Below are 23,390 nucleotides of genomic sequence, written 5' to 3' on the forward strand. Positions count from 1 at the left end.
TGTAAAACCTGCCCAACTGCAAAGACAGAAACGAATAATAATAATAAAACTCATGTTAATAGCACTATGTGTTTTATTCATAATCTATCTCTAATATATTTTTAGAATATTTTAGAGAAACAGCTCAATTTTATATTCATTTTTTATAATGTAGGACTGATTTAATTTTTTAAGTTTTCAAAATGTACATTTTTCTAAGAACAAACTAATACAGCTTTAGAAAAAATTTGAGAAACAGCAAAAATGTACTTATATTTTTATATATATAAATATATAACTATATCCATAGTTTTTAACCCTAAAACTATATAAGGGATAAACTTGCTTTTTATATTTTCAAAGCTTAATACCAAACTGCTGCTCCAGTATATCCTGACTCTTATGGAGAGTGTCAAATAACAATAAATAACTCATATAATAATTATTGAAGTGTGTCATTAATTTATTAAAACTCTTCACTCTCCATAGATCTGTCTTTTGATCCGTCTTTAAATAATATGTTAATTGCTTTTTAAAAAATGTACAATAAAGTTGTGTAAAATACACTTTTATTTTTGATTAAATTATGCAAATATAAATCAAGAGATCTTAATTAAATGTTCATCTTTTGTTTAATTTAAATGTAAATCATGAATAGTATTTATCCATTTGATTATATACTGAAAACTAATGATCTTTCTTCCATTAAACAGTTAAAACTCAATCAGCACGCAAATGTAAGCGCCGCCATGATCTATTTTTGATTTTAAAAACTACAAAAATTGATTGAACTATGTTTAAATCTTTGTTTTTACCTCCATCAGAGCATAAATTTCAAACTCTTGTAAGTCTGAAGGGCAAAAGGAGCTCCAAATATGAAGGTTATATGCAGTTGCCGCACTGAGTTTACAGCAGATAATTTACCTAGTAACTGATGACGTTCTCTCTGCAGAAGCGCCGTGAACAAGATGACATCAGGGGACCACAGGGAAGGAAATTAATTGTTTTTCACTTCACTTTTGAAACTGATTTTTGTTGAACATTATTTTATTCAATTGTAAAATGCAGTATGTTGTTAAAACACAGGTGCATCTCAGTAAATTAGAGAGCAAAAAAGTGCTCATTTAATACAAAAAGTTCAACTTTTAATACAGATTCATGGTGAATTAAGAGTTTGTTATATTTTTTGTTTATGGCTTGCAGTCACTGGAAAAAAAATAAGAATACAGCTCCTCAAAGAAATAAAATATTACATAATTGGAAAAAGAAAAGACTTTTGGCACCCAAAGCAGTTAGGGTAAACCACTAGACTCATTGCAAAAGATGAGCTGTTCCATTAAGCATGTTAATGGAAAGCTGAATGGAAGGAAAATGTGCACTTCCTTAGCATCTCAGCAGTCACAGGTTTATCAACATACTTTTCAGTAGGCCGTTAAGTTCTTTATTCATGTAATATTCTTTCATTAGCTGTAAGTCATAACTGAACATTTTATTTTGATTTGAATTATTGAAAAACTTTAAATTATATTTTTATCTACCGAGATACACCTCTACTGGACTTATTATGCCTCCTTGAACCGGTTGCAAAATCCCTAAGGGCAATAAAAAAAAAAAACATGTTCATTACAAAAACAATCTTCAGTTAAGATATTAATCTGTGAATTTTGAGACGTCCTAAGGCGTCTTGTCACTTTAAATCCATATAAACTGCTGCTGGCCACAATCCCCAACTCAACGTTTACGGCTGCACAATTATAGAACTGTACATCTTTTAAAAGCAGAAATATTTAAGTTCTTTTAATAGCAAGTCAAAACAAAACACTTTTCTTTTCCAGCAGCCTTTGTACAGGGCATACAGCGGTAAAACCAGCTGACTAAAGGTGCTGGAGCTCCACGTAGCTTGCTAGGTGACAGGCTAGGCCCGGCTGGGGTTGCTAGGTAACGTTGCAGCGCTCGTCAAATGTGACTTGACAATCAACGGCTCGTTTTGTCAGACACCGAAAATCATGAATTTATTAATTTTTTTTTTTCAAAAACAGCTGGGTAGTTTTTCTTAAAGCGTTTGGGCTTTTTCCAGAAGCAGCTGAGACCAAAATGAAAGCATAAAAACGTTCAAAAATGTTTATTCTGCACGCCAAGTCCCCTTTGAACAACACAGGTACAATGACGACATCTAGCGGTGAGTCATGAAAACACACTGCTAAAGCGTCACAACCGGTCAAAACGAGTTCATAATATATCCGTAACAAAACCATCACACTTGTAAATACCATCACATGTTTATTAAGTGACATTGTACATTACATATGAAAAATAAAATTAAAAATACAGATGGAGTACATAGCCAAAGCAAATGTGGTGTTGACTCTTCATTTCCCACTGATCCGTTTCCACAGTGACGCCAATTTATCTTTTCAAAGCCCTCATGGGACTTTTACACAACTTCAACAGAGAACTCTGTTGTCAGTCTGTGAGAATTTGCTAAACATACAAAAGTTATTACTTCAGCTGGCTGGCTCGGTATATATATAAAAATAAACTAAAGTGAAATATAACACTTATAAATGGTGGTCCAAGGCTAGAAGAAACAGCTAAACACGGAGGAAAAAGAACTTGTTACACTTCAGAATAAAATGAATTTTAGCCATTTCTTAAAAGTCTATAAAAAGGCCCAAGGTGCATGCTATGTTTTCTCTTAATCTCAGATTTATTTATTTTTTTATCGGTGTTTTTATTCAAGAGACGTTTGCAGATTTCAATTTAAAAAAAAAAAAAAAAAACTTCTTTTATCGTGTGAGATCTGATTAATTTTCCAGACACTGTTTCTTTCTTGTAAACATGAAATTAAAGAAAAACTTGATTGTTCAACTGTCAAACATAACTCACGAGAATTTGTTTTCGTCTTTGCTCTCCATAAATCTGTACACAATGGTCATTTAAAGCCACCTTGGGGATGGAAACAAAAATAAAGAGCAGTAGCCAAGGGTGGAGACAGTAGTTGAGTTATAACAACAACAATAATAATAACATCAATAATAATAATAATAATAATTAAAAATAATAATGTGGGTTTGGCCTTACTGAAGGGGAGTTTTTTCCTGTTGTTAAGGTAAACACATTCCTTAATGATGATGAGTCCTGGGCAGTGAGAAGGAGTTCTGGCTGTACACGCGAACCGCACTCTGACCTCTGGCTTGAATTAAAAAAAAATTTTTTTAAAAAAAGAAAAGAAAGAAAAAAAACTGGCCCGAGTGTGACCTCTATTGGCTGGGAGCAGGAAGAGCACAGGGGAGAGTGAAAACAGGAAAGAGGAGAAGAGATGAAGGTGGGAGTAATGGGTGGAGTCAGAGCGCCACATTCAGGTGTTCTGACCGGCAACGTTGGCAAATCAAAAATAACTGGAACTGGGCTGGTCCCGTCCCGCCGACTGTCTTTAGAAGATCTTTCCTTTCTTTTTGTTTTTCTCCAGAGTCCTGCAACACAAAAACAAAACGATCAGATTAATCAGGATTAATCAATTGTTCAAATAATTGTCAACTCATTTAGTAATCGACTAATCTTTAACTGGTGTGTACCGACTCAAAGAACAACATTCTTAGATGAAAAAATAAGCCAAAAGTGTACAAAAGAAACAATACATTTTGCATTTAAAATAATTATTAAAAAAACATTCTTTGTCTCTAAATATGTTCAACCCAAAACTCCTCAAGTGGAGATTATTTTTCTTGCTTTGTTTTCTAAAAACAAAATTAGAAACGGACTATCAGGGCTAGGCCACAAGAATTTTTGTTTTGTTTGAAGGCCATAACAAATTGTGGCTCCTCAAAAACAAAACATTTCTACAGTTGTTTGGAAATTTGCTGATTAGTCATAATATTAATAAAAAAAGAAGCAATTTTACCAGAACAACATCTTGAAATTAAGAGAAAAACGTAATTTTAATCAGAACAAAATTTTCTGACATGACCAGCTTAGTTTGTGTAGATCTTTCTTCGAAATGGACTCAGTTGTTTGAAGAGTCGTTCCAAAGTCCTGGAGCTGATAATGATTTCATGTGATAAAAGAAGTATTTCCTTATCTGTAACATTGATACCATAAATGTTACAGATAACATTTGTAACATTACAAGATGCTCAACATTCCTGTTTAATTTTTGGTTATTTTTTGTGTTGGCGTTCTCGTTACGAAGATATTTGTATTATTAATATTTAACATCTTGGATGGAGTTGTCGACTAATAAGAAATTTCCCCTTGGTGATCAATAAAGTATATTCTATTCTAATTTAGATACTAAAACAAGATATAAAGTCCAGAAAGTCAAAAAAAATTTTCATTCTTAATTTTAATTTTCCCACAGTTGTGAGAAAACCAATCATGAACTCAAACCCCAGACTGTAGTGTAGTAGGTATCTGTACCTGGAGGCCTCCATCTTCTGCTGCTCCAGCCGCTGTTGGAGCTCCCAGTTTGACCTCTCATCCTCGAAGACGCGCCTCTTCTCCTCCAGCTCCTTATGTTGAGCCTCCAGGTTCTTCTTCATCTGCTCGTGACGCCGCTGAAGCTGCAACGGTAACAGATGAAAACACACTTAACTTTCCTCCTAAGAAGGTTTATTAAATAAAGTTTCAGCTGGTAAAGGTCCTTCTACAAGCAAGAAAAACTTTTTTAGTTTGCGTGACTTTAGCCAGAGATGTTGCACTTGTATATGGCTCCAACTGTAGGTGACGCTTTCCAAATTCAGGTTTGTAGTCAAGTGTTAGATTAAACTTTACTACAAAACTGTGCAGTTTGAATTTCAATAGGGAAATCAAGCACTTTCCAAACCTTGGAAACACCTAACTGAAATCCAAGCAGTGTGTGTGTGTGTGTGTGTGTGTGTGTTACCTCTGCCTCAGAGTCTTTGAGCTTCTGCACCTTCTCCTTGACTTTCATCTCGAACACCTGCTCCATCTCCATCTCCATCTTCTTCATCTTGGCCACATGCTCTCGCCTCTCCTCCTCCATCTGGGCCAGGGGACTCCTGCGGAGCGGCCGCACACAAAACGTCAGACAAGCAGCTCAGACATTCAAATCAGCAAGAACAACTAATGTCTACCAACCAGTAAAGTCATGGACTAACAAAGACTTCCTGCCGGGTTTAAAGAGAAATCCCAGGGATTTCCTGCTGCAATTTTTAGTCAGATTTTATAATTATCAATATTTTGGCTAATTCTAAATTAAAAAATAGCTTTTGGTGTTCATTATAGGATTGATCAATTTCACTGCAAAAACAAAATCTTACCAAGTATTTTTGGCCTAGTTTTTAATTTAAATATCCATACCACACTTGAAATAAAAGAAAACTGGCTTACAAGTAATTTTTCAGCAATTTATAGAAGCTTGTTTTAAGTCAACAATTTCATTAATATTGATGAAAAAGTTCTAGTTCCACTGGCAGATTATTTTATTTATAACAAGACATTTTTTCCATGTTATAAGTGTAATCGACTATTAAATTAACATATTACTCAACATCTGCATAAATTGTGAAGCTAGGTTTAAGGTTCTGTTTGTCTTATTGTGTCAATCTTCAACATGGATGCTAAAATGTCATGGAACTTGTTTTATAAAAGTTACAGCATCCGAATTGACACCACATTTTGATAAAGTACAGAAACCTAAAATTCAGCCTTTTGAAAAACATTATCTTGCTTCTCCACAGACACCCAACAGGAAGAGGAGGAAGCTACAGGAAAAGCTTCAGAATGAATCCAACAAGACAGGAACTGGAAAAGTACCACGAGGCATATTGGAGGAAAACAGTGGGCCAAAGTTAACACCAGTGTTAGTAGCAGTAGTTTATTATTAAATGTTAGTAAGAGCTAGGGCTGGACGACATGGGTAAAAAATAAAATCTTTTGATTTTTTTTAAATATCAGATCTGATTTAAATTGATTTTTTTTATTCTCAGTTTCTTTTCTAAAAAGAGAAAATTACAAATGTCAGGAAATATTTTTTTTAAAAAATCATCCGTTCTTTCAGTTGTACTACTGAGAATTTGTGTTCAACTATGAGAATATAGCCATAATATTAGTAGGCTAATATTAGCAGAATTTTACCAGAACGCCTTAAAATTAAGAGACTTATAAAAATCTGATGTAAACACTACAGTTAGTTTTTTCCCCCAAAAACACTTGTTTCAGAGTTCTGTGGTTAATAATAATTTAACGCTGGTGTGTTTAAAGATTAAGTATTTCCTTACACCAAAGTATACCTTCTCAAGATGCTCAATAATTTTTTGTGTAGGACTTTAATAAAAAAAAACTTCTCATGGTCTAAGCGTTTCATATTAGTGGATAAATAGTTATTGATCAGTCTTTTGTTTTAAATATTTGAAATACTACCAAACTTGTGCCATGACCTCCTTTTTTACTCACAGTTTTCACTTCACTCTCTTGTTTTTTAATTTTAAGCAGTTATGAGGCCCGATGGCGAAACTTTAAACTGCTACTGCCAGTTACTCAGCAGGTTGTTGCTAGGTAACCAACGTTAGGGGGGAACTTGAAACTGCTTCATCTTACCCAGCAAGTCGTTGCTAGGTAACCAAAGAGTGAGAGAGTTGATTCCACAAATTTTTCTCAGCTAGCCGTGAGAGGCTGAGCAGCTAAATCTGCCTATAACTCCCAGAATGCTGTGCGGTTCTGGATCAGAGTTCAGTGAATATTTTATATATTGACATTAATTATGCGTATATCGCGATATATATTGCTATTGATTTATTGTCCAGCCCTACTATGAATAATGGAAACCAAATGAGTACAAAAAAATCCAGATTTTCCAAAAATTAAATCTTATAAAACCAAAAATTTGATCTAATTGATAAAAGTGATTCATCGCCCAGCCCAGGTAGAAGCCAACCCAAAATTGGGTGAATTGCTGTTTAGACATTCAAAGAAATGCTGTGAAATGTGAAGAGCGGTTGCCTGGAAAAGGAGTTAAAAACTTTACAGTAAATAAAAGTAGACTGTAAAGTTACTATGAGAACCCTTGCTGAACAACTTCACAGTTTTGTAATCTTTTAAAGTAGTTTTCAGGTTTTTTGAGTTGTTTTTCGTCTCATTTATAGAGGCAACCACTCCAGACATTTCATGGGTCGACCTCGATTGTCGACAAACAGAGCTCAGTCAGCAGAGTCTGCATTGCAAATGGAAAGAGCTTGTGCCTTAGAAAAACTAATTAAAGCACCCCAACCCTGTCTGGAGAACACAAATTTTTAGGAAACAAAACAAACCAGTTTTCTTCCCACAAAACATGAAAGTAAAACATCTGACAGAAACAAGTGAAGAGGAGAAAACCTCTGAAGGAGCAGAGAGGAAGGGTGGCGGCAGCTCAAACAAATGAGGTGAATAAGATGTTCACTTACATTCCGTCAACTGTGTCCATACTAAAAAAAAAACACACACACAAACACACACACAGCATGCAATGATGAGGTCATGCGCTTGAAACAAAAACACTAAGTCATTAAATGCAATGTGTGACATGGAGCTAATTTCTTACTGCAAATGGAAAACAGAAAAAGTTAACAGCAGTGCTCACATATCTAGCTGTGTGTTAGAATCAGCAGTGTGTTACCTAGAGTCAGTTAGCTTAAACGGTTAGCTGTTCGATTTGTGTTTTTCACTATAGCAAAACTTATTATATGCAAAAAGCATGAGTTAGCAGCAACAAAAACCGTCTCAAACCTCAAATACTGGCACCACGTTTCACCTGGAAACTTGCTCAGGTCCAGAACAAGACTATAAGCTTCTGATTTAGGTAAAACCAGCTGGGTAATGCGGTGAAACTGGGACTTACTTGGTGGACAGCTGTCCTTTTGCTTTGTTGTTGTCCACTCCGTTGTAGGTGACAGCGGCCAGCTTCCTGCTGCGGTAGTTTTCATAGTGGACGTTGTTGGTCACATCCTTCAGGTCCTGCATGTGAGTCCTGGCAACAGAATGTTAATACGATTTACCGTATTTTCTGGACTATAAGGTGCACTTAAAAACCTTTAATTTTATCAAAAAAATGACAGTGCCCCTTATATATTGTTCTGGAGTAAAACAGCGCCCTCTAGTGAATTAATATGGATTAATTCTGACTTACTGACCTCTAAGCAACTTTGTGTGGTACATGGCGCTCTGTCAAAATGTTTTAGTTACATAACGACTACTATAGTCAGCGGAGTAAAACATACTGTGTTTTGACTGACTGACTTATCTGACTGTTTTGTTTTGCTTAAGGCGCCTTATAGTATGGTGCACTTTATATGTGAAAAAGAATCAAAACTAGACCATTAATTGAAAGTGCGCTTTAAAATCCAGTGCGCCCTATAGTGCGGAAAATACGGTAATGTTAATATATTTGGAGGTCATTATTTGAAATAACACAAGAAAAAAAGCAACATTCAGGGTTTCTTTTCCCATATTTTAGACTCAAACTTCATTTTTTAGCCCATATTGGTCAAATCTTTTCCAAGATTTTCCGACAATAAAATTCAAGAATTATCAGAGTTTCAAACTATTTCAGTACCACACTTTAGAGATAAAAACAATACAAATGAACTGAAAAAAGACAGTTTCAGTTCACTATTAATGATGTCATTTCTTACTGTTACCAATATGTTTTGGTAGTATTTTACAGTCTACAGCAGGGACAAGGTAAACTAAAATATAATAAAAAATCTATGTTTTAAAACCTATATAGCAGGTCTGAAAACAAAACACTAATTTAACAAAATAATAATTTTTAAAAAATCTGCATTTTCAATAACTACCCTGTAAAAGACAAAGGTCTTATATTTTACAAGTTACAAAACAAATCCTAAAAAATTGCAAACTTTTCTGGCATTTAGCAAATATAAATAATTTTGGTAATTCTTACTGACCTAAAACAAGGAAAGTTTGGTCTGATTTAACTTCAGACAGTAAGAAAATTTTTATTTCTTATCAAATCTACACAATTAGATTTTTAAAATGACGGTTTTAACTACAAGTAACGTTTTCCATATTTCCAACATTAGACTGCACTTTATTATGCAGTTTGAATTTCAAGCACTTTCAAGGACTTCATACAGAAATCAAGGACTCTCCATACCTTGAAAACACCTAACTGAAATTCAAGCATTAGTAGTACTAGTGAATAATTTCTTCATCATAAAATTTCTACATAAAATTCCCCTCAATATGTATACAAACAAACATCTCTTTGACACCTTGAACAATCTAAATAACCTTAGCAAAACGGTCTTCCTGTAGCTTCAGTACCTGATGAGCATGTCCCTGAGGATGGTGAAGTCACAATGGTCGCTGTTTTCAACTAACAGGAAACAATAAAACATTTGTCATTAAACTATCAGGGTTTAAAAAAAGCCCAAACAACTTTAGATACCAAATATCTTGTTAGAATATGATAAAAGTTAGTTTTGATCACATTTTTAATGTTTAACTAAACAGTCTCACCTTCTGCAACTCCCCAGGGGTATTGTCTTCCCCTCACCCTCTTGCCGTTCACCTCGATGATGGTGTTGCTTCCCACCACAGCCAGCGGCAGCTTGTCCTGGATGAAGAAGGCGATTAGTCAAAACAAGCTGTTAGAAGCACAGAAATGCGAGTTTGCATCACTGCTACACTCTGATACACAGGCAGGAGGATTTTGCAGAGAACGTACTTTAATTTTCTTCACCAGCCTGTTCTCCTCTTCGTCGTCCGTCTCAGGAAACTCGTAAATCTTGATTTTGTGCTCTTGGATTTCTCTCATGATCTAGATGTAAAATGGACCACGTTAAAGGCAGACACCTCTGAGGCGGTACTTATACTTTCATAGATTTTTTTTGACACATTTTCTCAAGTTTGAGGAAGTTAAGCAAGTCTGTCACATTGCAATATTTTACTGTATTTGTTTATGTATCTACTGTTATGTATTTATAAGTTTTATTCACATACATCCAAGTTCCTTTTTCCATGTCTTTTTCTTGGAAAAACTTCTTTTATGAAACAATAAAATGGGGAAAGAAGCTTTGAAAACTGGCAGCCATATGTTAACTCTTTGAAAAAAGCTCAGAAATGTAAAAAAAAATTAATTAAATAAAATCAATTGAATGTATTTATATTTTCAAAGCATTGCTGTTAACTATAATAACAATTTAACTACAGCGGACGTAAATTTGCTCCAACAGGTAGAGTTTGTCTTGAAAGTCGCTGTAGAGTAAATAATATTATAACATTTTTATAAATATTGTAAGGCTCTGGTTTAATGATGCAAAAAATTAAAAAGTTATTAAATCAAATTTAGTTCCCAACAGATTAAACCTTCTTTTAGTGTTGTAGTTTGGCCACCTTTCAGTTAGTTGTTAGTCGAGTGATAAGATCAATCACCTTTAGTTGAATTCATTAATCGATAACTCGCGTCTTACAGTCATGCAGCATTTTTATTTGGAGAAAACCTGTTTAGATGAGTTTGTATTTAAGTTCCACTGCAATCTGAACCCAAACTTAACAAGTTTCTTTACAATAAGTCACAGAAAGGAAAACCACCAGCGTAACCAGATATCAATGTAAAGACAAACAGCTGCTACACTAAACTGATGTCGCTTTGTGATGAAAAACATTGGGTCCGTACCAAAGAGCGTTATTTAGAGGGGGGTTTTTCCCTCTGCCTGCAGCTGTGGAAACCACTGACCTGCTTCTTGAACTGTTGACATTCCTCTGGGGTGAGAGTGTCTGCTTTGGCGATCAGCGGGATGACATTGACTTTTTCATGCAACCGTTTCATGAACTCGATGTCCAAGGGCTTCAGTCTGCAGAAACATGAAGTTGCAACCATTTTATCTGATCAACTGTGCCGAATCATCAGCTTTGTGCAGCCTACACTGCAAAAACACAAAATGTTACCAAGTAATTTTGGTCTAGCTTCTAGTGCAAATATATTAGTGCACTTTAAATAATACTTAACTAACTTAGTGTCAGTTTAAATGACTTTTCAGCAAGATATAGGATCTTGTTTTAAGTCAATAATTATTTAATATTCATGAAAAGCTATCAGTTTTATTGGCAGATAAATTCACTTGTAACAAGACATTTTCCTCAACCTATAAGTGAAGTAATCTACCAATTGAACAAGTACTTTTTCATCAATATTTAGGACTCAAAACAAGATCCAATATTTTGCTGAAATTACTTATAAGTTAGTTTTGTCTTATTTCAAGTGTGCCAAGGTATTTGCACTCGAAACAAACCAAAAATACTTGGTAATATTTTGTGTTTTTGCAGTGTAGATCATAAAACAAAATCAATCTTCTCTTGTCTCATTGAAGGACGGCTTTTGGGTTTATGAAAGAAGACAGTTTCTTGGAAACACTTGGAACAAAGATAAAACGACTTAAACCAAATAAAGAAGTCTGTCTGATGTTTGCTATGTCTATGAAACGACCTTAAAGTCATGAGAAAGAACTGCTGTTCTCAGCTAGAAAAATAACATTTGACAAGGCCGTATTATTGAGTTACGGCTTTGAATTTGTCTTACTTATTTCTAAAATTTGATTTTCTTTTAATCTGCGTGCGGCTGCAGTAGAAATGTCTCAGAGTTAAAATCTAACCAACAGCTGGAGTCAAAGTTTCAAGAGGTTGATGGTGAAATGTCCAGCATTCAACTATAAATCTGGATAAAATAGATTTATTGTCAAAAAACTTCTTGTAGCAGCAACAAAACGAATACTTAGTATCTCATCTCAATGAATTTACTAAATGCTATAATGCACTGAAAAAGAAAATGGTCTCAGCTAGCTCATCTACATTGTCACTGCCTTGTTGCAATTTTCCATTACATAAGATGTTTTTGAACACTTTATGAAGATTTAAGTAAATCCACTATATAAGATTTTTTTTGTCTCTTTTTATTCATGTAAAGCACTTTGAACTGCCTTGTTGCTGATAAAGTGCTATATAAATAAAACTTCCTCCTCTTTCAAAATCAAAAGAATCAAACTAAAATTGGATGAAAAATGTATCATTTTGATAACTGACTAATAATTGACTAATAATAATTAAATGACTAATTTAACTGAATTTCAAAATAATCATCAACTAACTTAGTAACCGATTAATCGTTAACTGGAGTATACAAACTCTAAAACAGGCCATTTGCTGAAAGTACAACACAGTCAGAGCAGTAATTAAGTAAAAACTATAAAAAATATAAATATTTTGCATTAAAATAAAATGCCCAGTTGCCCTGTAAATGCCCAGTTTTAGCTTCACACGGTAGACTTCTCACAATAATAAATTTTGCTGGACGATAAATTATCCAAGAAGTTATTGCGGTAATCGATAAAATTGTTGCTTTGACCATTCTCAAGTAATATGACGGTTGAGATAAAGAAACTTTAAATTCTGATTAATGTTTAACACTGGAACTGGAAGACATTTTAAATACCCAAAATAAATACATAAAACAACAGAAACAAATGAAATGAATTATTAAGTCTATGAAAGCAAAATTATCCTCATAAAAAGGGCTAATTGAAACTAAAACACCAAACTGAAAACTTTTGTTATACAGTTTTTAGTAGAAAGAAAAAAAAACATAAGCCAAGCAAATGGAAAACATTGAGTTTGTTTTAATTTATAATGCGATTAACTCATTTATTGCTTATGTATAAAAATACATATTACTCAGTTAATCCAAAAACTAATCAACAGATAAGACTTACACTGTATTGAAGTTCAGCAGTATCTTTAGAAGTATTTACTTTTAGCTGCTAAAAATGATCAGGTGTTCACTAAAGGAATGCTGCGTTGTTGCATTTTAGGCACTAAAATGTTTATTTTCTTATTTAAAGGCAACAGGCGTTGTTTTGCAGCGGGTCGGTCAGTGTGTTGCTGTGAGAACCGCCAGCTGCTGCGAGGAGGGGATGCTCCCTGACAGCATACGGTGCCCATCCTCCAGTAATAAAGTAATGCTTGTGTGGGTACAGAGCGCAGCCTTGTACAAACAAAATGTCCCCGAGAGGAGAGACAGACTGAGAGGACCGAGACGACAAGGACAGAAACAGAGCAGCGTCTTTTCACTCGTCAGTAAAAAAAGAACGCAGCAGATTTTATACATGAAATCTCAGTAAACAGTATTTTTAAAAAGCGGTTATTATACACTGACATTTTATTAGGGGAAGGAAGTAAGCACTTATTTGACAAATAGAATAAATTAAATTAAGATGAAGACACTCTAGTAGCTTGTGAAGCATCATAATTAAAATTCCTGTTGTTTCTTTATCAAGGCGATCTGCATCATCTGTTTGGCGTTTTAGCAGCACAACCAAACCTTCCAACTCCCTTTACCTTTCTACAGCGTCTCAGTTTTTCACCTCTGTTTAACAAGACAGACCGAGAACCTGACAATGTAACTACTGTTCAGTCCAGGAGGAGTTGGTACACTAACAATATAGTTTTTGCTGAAAATATTAAAAGTTAAAGTGGTGAAGTAGCTAGCACTCGGTTAGCCAAACAAACACAAACTTGATTTTATGAGTTTTGGGAAACAACGGACCAACTTTCATTGCTCCATTTCTTTACTCATTTTCTACGCAGTTCTCACTCTCTTCCTGACCTACATGTTTCTGGTGCCACACTGCAAAAACACAAAATCTTACCAGGTATTTTTGCTTGTTCTAATGGCAGATAAATTAACTTATAACATGGGGAAAATGCCTGGCTGGAAGTTAAATAATTTGCCATAGGAATAGTTACTTTTTCATCAATATTAAGGAATTATTGACTTAAAACAAGCCCCTATACCTTACTAAAATGTTACTTGTAGGTTAGTTATGTCTTATTTCAAGTTTGCTACGATATTTGCAACAGAAACTACACCAAAAATACTTGCCAAAATTCTGAGGTTTTGCAGTAAAGTTAAATTATCTACTTCTTTTCATTTTCTTGACTAAAAATTTAAAAAAATCTGACACTTTAGCATCTTAAAGGTGACGTAGTATGCTTCCCTGAGCAGGTTAGGACTGGCCTATTGGCTGTACAAAACATGTTCATCACATTTTTTGCATAAAATAATTCTTTCACAATGAGACTCAGTCTGATCAGTTCTACGTATTTTGAGCTCCTTTCACTTTAAATCCAAATAAGCTGCTGCTGGCCACGCCCCCAACGCAGCTCTCACATGAAAATGGCTGCAAACAGATGGGCACCAACCTCAACAACTGACCAAATGTGCTGGAGATTAGCTTGTGCTGTTGAGTATAGCTGGGGTTGCTAGGTAACGCCTCATTTTCCACACACCGCAAAACTAATTTATTGCCAAAAACGGCTGGATGTTTTTTCAATTGTGTGGAGAAGCAGTTGAGACCCAAGTGGAAGAACAAAAGTGTGCAAAATGTGAATTTTCACTCACAAGAAAAAAATGGCTGCAAACAGATGCACAATTATATAACCTTACATCTTTGAAAAGCATGAGTGGGTCCTCCTGCACAACCAACAGGAAAGCAACAAGTGGTTTCTGGATGGTAAGTTAACAACAAGACACTTGCCCTCTCCTGTAGCCATTGTATAGCACATACATAAAACCAGAAGTCATGGAGCCCAACTTGGTAACAGTGCTGGGCTTGTCGAATGTGCCTTAACATTAACGGGAGGTTTACGCAACGACTCATTTTACAAACACCAAAACAATGCCAAAAAAGCTCCTCAGACCCAAATGGAAGTGCAAAAACATGCAAAGTGTGAAATTTGCAAAAGAGGTCCCACTAAATGATTTTGTGGTAAAATTCTCATGAATAATTAACAACGAGTCTTCTGAAATCCTCCTCTAAACTCACCCGTGTCCGGAGGGAGCGATGAAATAAAGGCAGCAGTGGATCCGGCTGTCAGGCATCTGTCGTCTGTTCACCCGTGATTCTGAGTTCAGGTAGTCTTCAAACTTGCTGTCTATGTGGTCGATGATTGGCTGCCAGCTGAAGATGAGAAGTTGTGCGTCACGTGGCTGAAGCATGACAAACGTTTAAATAATGTGTGAGCAGAAGAGGCAGGCGAGGCGATCCTCACCAGTTGCTGTTGTCAACGGCATCTCCGAACCCCGGGGTGTCGACTATTGTGAGCAGCAGCTGGACGCCTCCTTCCTTTATTAAGACTTTAGATTGCTCCACCTGCCGCAGGAAAACAACAGATTCTGATGTGAAACTGGCTTCTGCTTCTATGATAGATGAACGCAAAGTTCCAGCTAACTGTGATGTGGAAGTAATCCATAAGATTTTTTTTGCTTTAGTCATAATATTAGCAGAATAAAGACAAAAATATCAAAAGAAAATTACTAGGAAAAGTTGTTTTAATGACAGCAAATCTTCAATCAATCAGGATCTGACATTACCAGTTTGATTGATTGTTTCAGATTACAGGAAATTGGGTTGAAAACTGTCCGTAGCATTGTTAAAATCTGGAAGGATCGTGGGGAACAATCATGTTTGAGGAAGAAATGTAGTGAAAAACAACGGCAGGAAACTCAATGAATTGGGTCTGAACTGCTGCAGCCATAAGAAAACCACTAATCAGTGATGCTAACTGCAGAAACAGGCTACACTTAGCTACCTCTTCCAGATTAATATGTATCATTATTATACATATGCAATTCAATCATAGTATACAGCTGTTCTGTTTTTATTATTGGTAAAATTGCTTGTAAACTACCTTCAAATCCAATGTGTTAAATCCCTACATTAGCAGTAAAACTAATCTGTTTCGTCAAAATCAGCTTGTTAAATAGGTTCTCTGCTGAAGGTGAGACATTACACCAGATTATCTCGCCAAAACAACCGAACTGCACAATCAGAATCATTACAGACTGAATATTACACCCAGTAGAAAATATTTAGTAGCAAGCAGCATGCAGCAACCTGCCTTCTCATTTAGTTCCATTACTTAACCGCCTAGAGGAACCAGCAAAGCACACAGGCAGCCGGAGAGAGCAATAGTTTTAGATATGAGTCAGACAGAGGGAGCGCCACAGGCGGCAGGCCTCAAAAATCCAAGACCGCATTTAACAAACGGCCTCAAAAACACTCACTGCAGGATCTGTGGAGTCTAATTCCACCCCTTTGAACAGGGAATCCCAACAGGAAGCTTTTCAAAAAACACTCAGTAAATATGCAAATGCAAATGAAATGATTAAGTCTGCTCTAATTTATCATGAGATTGATGGATTTATTGCTTTTGCAACAGGCCTACATAAAACAATGCGTTTATACACTGTAGAGCTGAATATGACAGACCAGTTATCTAATGGCTCTTCATCTCAGAATATTTATAATTACGATAGGTTTGAACTGCAACTCTGATCACATTTTTGTTTTAAAAACAGTTTAAAGTGCAAAACAGAAAAGAGCCGAGTCTGAAAATTCGAAGTGGTAAAAAACAGTAATAAACTTGTCTACTTTATAACAACTTTCATTATGTTTATCTTTTAGAAATTCCACAGTTGAAAATATTCAACCCAAATTCACACAATGTTTGGTTTACCAGAACCGGAGCGCTTCGCTCAGAGATACAGATGTTTTGTTTCTGTCTCAGGGGAGACGGCAACGCTCTTTTTGACTCAAGAGAAGAAGAAGAAATTAACTGAGAACACAGAAGTTATTTCTAACCAGGATGTTACACTGTTTTTGTTCCTGAGAGACAAATTATTAAAATAAGGGAAGCAATAAATCTTCCCCAGACACTGTTTGACAAATGTCCCAATTTTTCTTGTTCTGCTTGTAAGCTGACTCGTAATTTTCTTTGTCTGCTGCATGTTTGGAAATTATGGATGAGAAATTATGTTATGGTTTTGTTTTTTGTTACCATTAGAAAAATAAAACTACTCTTCCACTGTTGGTTGCGAAAGATAATCAATAAATGCTACATATGACAAAATATACAACACATAGGGAGACATAAAGCTGCCATTACTGACCCAAAAGCCAGTTTGGTTAAAAACGTTTATATTTAGGGGAGGGTATTAAATGTGTCATTGACCAAATATTGAGAAAAGTTTCTTTGCATAATAAGAATTTGATTTATTGTTGTGACTATACATTTCAGTTACTGATGATAAATTTTAAAAATCTGACAATAAGATTGGAAATATTATTTTTACCATTTTCTCCACCGTTTGTTCCATGAGAGCATCATTATTAATAAATCAATATTTTTCTGCATATTATGAGTAGAAAAAAATATATATTTATTAAGTATTTGACCTTTCAATCACAAATCAAAGCCAATAAAGGGAAAATGTGCTGATTCTGATATCTGACCAGTTATATGGTGCCAATGTACTCAATATTATGGGTTAGAAAGTAGCAGAAGCAGGCAGGTTTAACTCATTTTAAACACAGAGAGAAAAATACCTGTACAGTCTTTTTGATTCTGTGTGAAGGTCCAGGATACTCTGCTGAATACAGGTCTGTTAGGAACAGCGAGTTAATCAAAGTCGACTTTCCCAGGCCGGATTCGCCTGGAAACAAAAACACAACACTACTATCAGAAGATGCCAACAGAAACGCTAAGCTGAAATGGGTAACACTGACATAACAGTCACAAACATGAAGGAGTCTTCATAAATGTTTATGGCTGTTGTCATGAAATGTCATTCGGTAAATAATGACATTTTTAAGGTAAAGTTGCATTAAAACTTGGATTAAAAGTGTCACCTTTGTATTGCTTGTTAAATAATAAAACTTTCAAAGCAAAGTTGATTTAAGCTTGAATTAAGTGTCAACTTTGTATTATTCAGTAAGTAAAGGTGCTTTTAAGGCCAAGGTGCACTAAGACTTGTATAAAATGTGTCAACTTTGCATAATTCGCTAAATAACAACCCTTCTAAAGCAAAGTTGGATTAAATTTTGCAATAAAAGTGTTAACTTGAATTTTTTTGGTAAATAGAGACACTTTTAAAGCAAACTTTCATTAAAGCTTGCATTAAAAGTGACAACTTTGCATAACTCAGTAAATAATAAAGCTTTCAAAACAACGCTGCATGAAAGCTAACATTAAAAGTCCACTAAAAGTGTCAACTTTTCTTATTATTTGGTAAAGAATTACACTTTTAAAACAATGTTGCATTAAAACTCGCATTCAATCTGCATTAAAAATGGCAACTTTGCATTAAAAATGGCATTATTTACCAAATGGCACTTCATAACAGTCAAACATTCATGAAGACTCCTTCATGTTTATGTCAGGTGTTGTGTCTTATGCACACCCCTTCAAGTAAAGTTTTACCCTAAAATGTTATTTGAACGTCACTGCTGTCTTTCCTCAAACAATCACGGCCATGTGGTTTTCTAGGAGTGACTTTAGCCAGATATCTCAATCTATTTGGGTTAAACAGTTAAAGGGCAAGATAAACAACGCAGACAATGGCTCTTGTTATGCGTCACCGACTGGCTGTGTGGTCCCGGTGTTTTCTCAACTCGGCTGACCATTATGTGCCCCGTTTCCAAGCTCCCGGTGAAAAGGATCATTAGTGGAAATGAGCACTGGCGCAGCCTAGTGTGGCTGATGGCCAGAAGTCAATATTTAACCATGCAGTATTTACACCCACAGCTACAGTTAATGGGTAACGTGCTCCCTTCATCTGTAGTGATGGTCCAGGCCTCCGACTGTGTGGATTGGGTACATCAGCCTGGTAAATGCATTAGGAAGTGGCGATAGATCTCTGAAAAGAGCAGCTTGGTAATGTGTGAACAGGTTGCTGGTCACGTGTTTTATGAGCTATGCATAGATGTGCCAGTCACTGATGGCGATGCAGCACCAATCTCTCTTCTTCTTTCGCACCACACAAGTGACACATTGCATGTGGGAACTGCAGGGACATGTGGGCCTGCAGCAAATCAGAGCCAGGAACAGCAGAATATTGCATGTGTGCATCTTTTTGTGTGTGTGTGAAAACAAATGGCATGCATTTAAGTATCAGAAAGCCCAGAGGACCCCCTCTACTGTCCTTGTTGCCATGACATTTATAATCTCAGGGATTATTCTCAAAACAAAGATTTAGTCAAAAACAGAGAACAGGTAGACAAGCACCAATCTGGCTTTTCCAGGCCGACACCGATTTCTCGTTTTCTTTGAAGTCTGACGCATCAATTCAGATTTTTTTATTTTATTCTGAAGATTTTACATCGAAGGAGAAAAATGTAGAGCAGGTTGTTTGATAGAGGTAGTAGTTTTGAATTAGACAGAAAGTAAGTAAATAAAGGTTTTGTTTTATTTGTATTAGATTTAAAATGTAAGGTTGAAACGATTAATCGGATTAATTGTGATGAAACTGAAATAACCATCAACTAGTTTAGCTATTGATTAATCGTTAAGTAGGGTAATTAAGCCAAAACTCTGCCAAAAAAATCTATACAAAAGATAGATTAAGACAAAAAAAAATTAAGACAACCCCCCACCCCCCCAAAAAAACCCTTTGTCCATAAATCTCTTCAACGCAGAACTCTCTAAGTGGAAGTTTTTGCTTCGCCTGGTCAAATTTTCTTTTAAACAAATATGCTTTTAAGAACCTTTTACATCCGATTATTAATGGGTTAATCCCAAAATAATCTACAGGTCAGTGCTACGCTGTATTGATGTTACGGCAAAGTAGAAAGCGCTGAGCTTTTCACGTGTTGAAGTTAGCTGAAGATGCATCCTTTGGTACAAATGATCAAGCGTTTACTAAAGGAATGCTATGTTGTTGCATTTTAGGCAATAAAATGTTTTATTTTCTTCTTTAAAAAGGAATGGATTTGTATATTTTTACGTATTTTAAATACTTTATAAAAAACTTAATTGGCTACATAAATAAATCTGCAGAATGTGGCAATTTGTTTAATCATCAGAATAATTGATAGAATAATCCAGTACTAATCATTAGTTGCAGCCTTGTTAAAATGCATTAATGTGAATGTTAAAAATGGTGTCAGTTCTTTATTTTGATTAATTAAATTCAGTATATGACCTCCTGATCTGCAATCAGAACCAATCAATGGTAATTTGGCCAATTCCACCATCTAACTAACCATATTGATTAAACCATCTCCAAAAGAAAGCAAAATACAAGCGAACTGCTAAAAGACAGTCTATGGTACTGTGGAAATAAAAGACTCAAACTGCTGTGAACTAAATGCAGCGTTCTTCAGTGGCCTGTTGAGCACAAACTATGTTGGTCCCACCACAGGAAATGGTTGTGACCCTAGGACACGTTTTCCCTCCAAATACGGCTGAGGAACATCTTGGCCCAGAGTCAACAGCCACATCCAGGCATTGAAAGAAAAAAAAAAGGAAAAGAAGTGTCCGTTTCTGACTTGCAGAAATGGATAAACCCAAACCAAATGTTTTGCTTTTGCAAGATGGTCTTAAAGGAACCTGACACAGATGAAAAGGGGCAGAAATCCAATCTCCAAAAACGTCTGAGTCAGCATTTAAAACTATTTATGTTCTCTGCACATAAATATGGCTTCACAAACATGCACAGCTATATCGTTCTCTGAAAGACAAACCACATTGAAGGTCTTTAAATGCCTTCCATGAGGAACACAATGAGATGATTCAATGAAAAACAGGAGCAGACCGAGGAGAGAGTGTTCTTACCCACAACCATCAGGGTGAACTCAAAGCCCCTCTTCACAGACTTCCTGTACACTTGATTGGGGAGGCTTGCAAAGCCAACGTATCCATCCAGGTTCTTTTGTTGCTGTAAAACAGGATTATTATTAGTCCTGGATGACCGGGGATCAATATTCCTAATGTGATTTGCACCTCCTAATAGGTTACAGGCCGATTGTTAGGCCTGCAACAATAACCAATTTTTGCTGAACAAAAAATAGTCCCAGAAGTTATTGCGATAAATTATAATATTGTTGTTTTGAGCCCATTTTCAAGTAATATAATGGTAATAATGGCATAATAATGCATTCTGAAAGATCCATGACCTTTAAATTCGAATGAGCATTTAACACTGTAACTGGAAGACATTTTAAATATCCAAAGTAAATAAAACAAACAACAAATAAACAAATTATAAGGTCTCTATAAACAAAAATGGTTAGTTGAGACCAAAGCTAGCCATCTGACAGAAGACTTTTATAATCCAGTTTTTGGTAGAAACAGAGACAAAAAAAAAAAAGATAAATAATGAAAATAAAAAATGATTAAGCTCATTTTAATCTATAACACGATTAATTCAGGAGTGTCAAACTAATTTCCGTTGTGGGCTAAATGTCCTTTAAGGACCGGTTGAGGGAGAATGTATTAATAAAAATAACTAATAATTAAAATATTATAACTTTATCTGCACTCAATGAGTACTTCTTAAAATTAAATAATATTTATACACATAAAAGTGTATTTGATTTAATTAATAAAATGATATATTAGCACAAAACTGTTATCTTGAAGTCTCTTTAGTCTAAAGGGCCTCAGAAATGGTTAAGGTGGGCCGGATTTGGCCCGCAGGCCTTGAGTTTGACACATGTTGATTTTGTGATTTATTGCTTATTGTGACAGAACCCGTCTACGCGAAATCTAAGTTACCAAAAATAATATTTAACAAAAACACATGAGTATCATACCTTACATTTTAACAACTGTTATCTATTCATTTTGAGATATTTATCTCTTAAAAGCAGTTAGGTCAAGCAAAAACCATGATTTCTATACTTACAGCTGCATTGTGCCGATCAGTGAAATGTTGAACGATCCAGTTTCCCCCCAGGTCACAAGAAAAGAGAAAAGAAAAAAAATCAATATCAGATCATCTGACAAACAAATGATTCCGGTTCTGTTTTCTAACTCCGGGAGCCTGGGGCAAAGGTATTCATGATCCAAGCAACTGTAGCGACACAGATATTTGGACCAGAGTTGTATACGTTCCACTCCACTTGCTCCTTTAATGTCAGCAGCACCATAAAGCAAAGGCTGTGCACTGTTACAGCCTTTTCTTCAAGCCTGTGGCTAGGAGATGATTTTTGCTTCTTATGCCAGAGCATCTTCTGCCTGCCAACACCAGCCCACTCGTCTCCAGTGCGATTCTGGGACGTGATAATGCTGATTTGTCTACAGGATGTGCAGCTCAGCTTTAGTAGTATCACACTGTTCCTGTTTGTGAGGGGTGGGAGGAGGGAGAGATAATAAATGGGCTCCCAAAGCAGGTAACCTATAGTCAACATGCTCGTGATTAACCTAAATGTGAACAGCAATTTCAAATCACAACCGTGTTTCCTTTCCGGTATAATCACAGAGGTCTACTAGAGGAAGTGGAGGCAGGTGGAGGAATCAGTTTTGCTCGTATCTTCATGCAAATGTAGGAGGCCTCGTCTTTACTGAACAATAAATATTAGGTTTCAATTTGAGAATAAACGAGTAAAGCAGATGCAAGGCTCTTATTTACAGACTTGCAACGCAAAGGCGACCAACTTTAAAGTCAAAACATGAACTCTGAGGTGTTAGATCCACTGTAATCCAGATTAGATGGCAGCCCTAACCTCCTTATGTCTAACCTGACATCAGGTCTGACTCTGCCTGCCAAACGCAAATGCTCCAGTCATGTCGGCTTAATCAAAGCAAAGGTCGCACAGGTCCTGAAAATGAATTTCAGTACAAAATGCGGCTCCGGGCACCTAAAGTGGGAGGATTTAATCTTGCAGGAACTCACAGCAGCTCGCAAATGTTTCCTGTCATTTACCCGTAACTTCAGGGCACAAAACTTAGCATCGCATCGAGCAGTTTTACCCAAAATGTGACACTGAAGGAAGCTAGTTATCAAAATGCTGCTTTTTTATGGTGAGCTTCCAAAAGCAGATATGTGTAACTATAAAATTTACATTTTGGTTTCTTATTCAAAGAGCTCATATAGAACAGAGGAGTAGCGCTTGCTAAAATACTTCGCTACAAAGCTAACGACAGGAAATGACACTCCCGTTAGGTTACACAGCGAACATAAGCTAAAGGTTAGCCTGCTAGCATAGCAACCCATCCAAGTGGAGGCGGACTGGGCGTTGGTTGCTCCAACAACTGCCGCAGCTAAACGGCAGCAAATGCTTCAAATAGTGCAGTCGATTCTAAGTAAAACAACAAACACAACAGTTTAGAATTGGGCTTTTTGCTAAACTGTAACCGCAGCTGACAGTGGTAATCTCACCCATAACGTTAACGGTCCCTGCCGCCTCAAACACCGATCATTCACAAGCCGACATTCCCCCTTCTCGCTACTTTTGCTTGAGCTACGCACAGTGAGTCACGTAAGAGCCTTCAAACTCAAGGCAGCTACGATGGAAAAACTGACGTAAATCTACGTGAATGCCAGTAGAGCGGAGACATTGTAGATCTCGTGATATCTTCGTGTTCCTTTGAGTGGAAGTGCGCTCTCGCGATAAGTC

General features: G+C 35.9%; 1 protein-coding gene and 1 long non-coding RNA gene across 2 annotated transcripts; one reads left to right on the plus strand and one right to left on the minus strand.

Moving 5' to 3' along the window:
• The first annotated feature begins 1,035 nt into the window (after window positions 1–1,035).
• Window positions 1,036–19,427, plus strand: LOC116716966 (uncharacterized). The gene is made up of 3 exons (XR_004338664.1): window positions 1,036–1,046; window positions 13,411–13,415; window positions 19,161–19,427. It is a non-coding gene; the product is annotated as an uncharacterized LOC116716966 (long non-coding RNA).
• On the minus strand, window positions 2,087–23,276 carry septin7b (septin 7b). The gene is made up of 15 exons (XM_032557996.1): window positions 23,153–23,276; window positions 21,677–21,678; window positions 20,605–20,707; window positions 17,379–17,485; window positions 15,043–15,143; window positions 14,817–14,951; window positions 10,676–10,793; window positions 9,665–9,757; window positions 9,457–9,553; window positions 9,262–9,313; window positions 7,814–7,942; window positions 7,380–7,400; window positions 4,862–4,997; window positions 4,396–4,538; window positions 2,087–3,452 (listed from the first exon to the last, which is right to left on the minus strand). Exons 1-15 carry the CDS (start codon window positions 23,154–23,156, stop codon window positions 3,413–3,415), a joined length of 1,281 nt encoding a protein of 426 aa, XP_032413887.1. The 5' UTR covers window positions 23,157–23,276; the 3' UTR covers window positions 2,087–3,412.
• Window positions 23,277–23,390: the final 114 nt, after the last annotated feature.

The sequence above is a fragment of the Xiphophorus hellerii genome, chromosome 3 (assembly GCF_003331165.1).
Source record: "Xiphophorus hellerii strain 12219 chromosome 3, Xiphophorus_hellerii-4.1, whole genome shotgun sequence".
NCBI classification, from domain to species: Eukaryota; Metazoa; Chordata; class Actinopteri; order Cyprinodontiformes; family Poeciliidae; genus Xiphophorus; species Xiphophorus hellerii.

Coding starts and splice junctions, on each gene's coding strand:
- septin7b (XM_032557996.1), bottom strand. Junction 10,794..14,816: donor ATCGCTCCCTCCGGACACGG/GTGAGTTTAGAG, acceptor ATGTTTCTGCAG/ACTGAAGCCCTTGGACATCG. Junction 4,539..4,861: donor TCAAAGACTCTGAGGCAGAG/GTAACACACACA, acceptor TTACCGTTGCAG/CTTCAGCGGCGTCACGAGCA.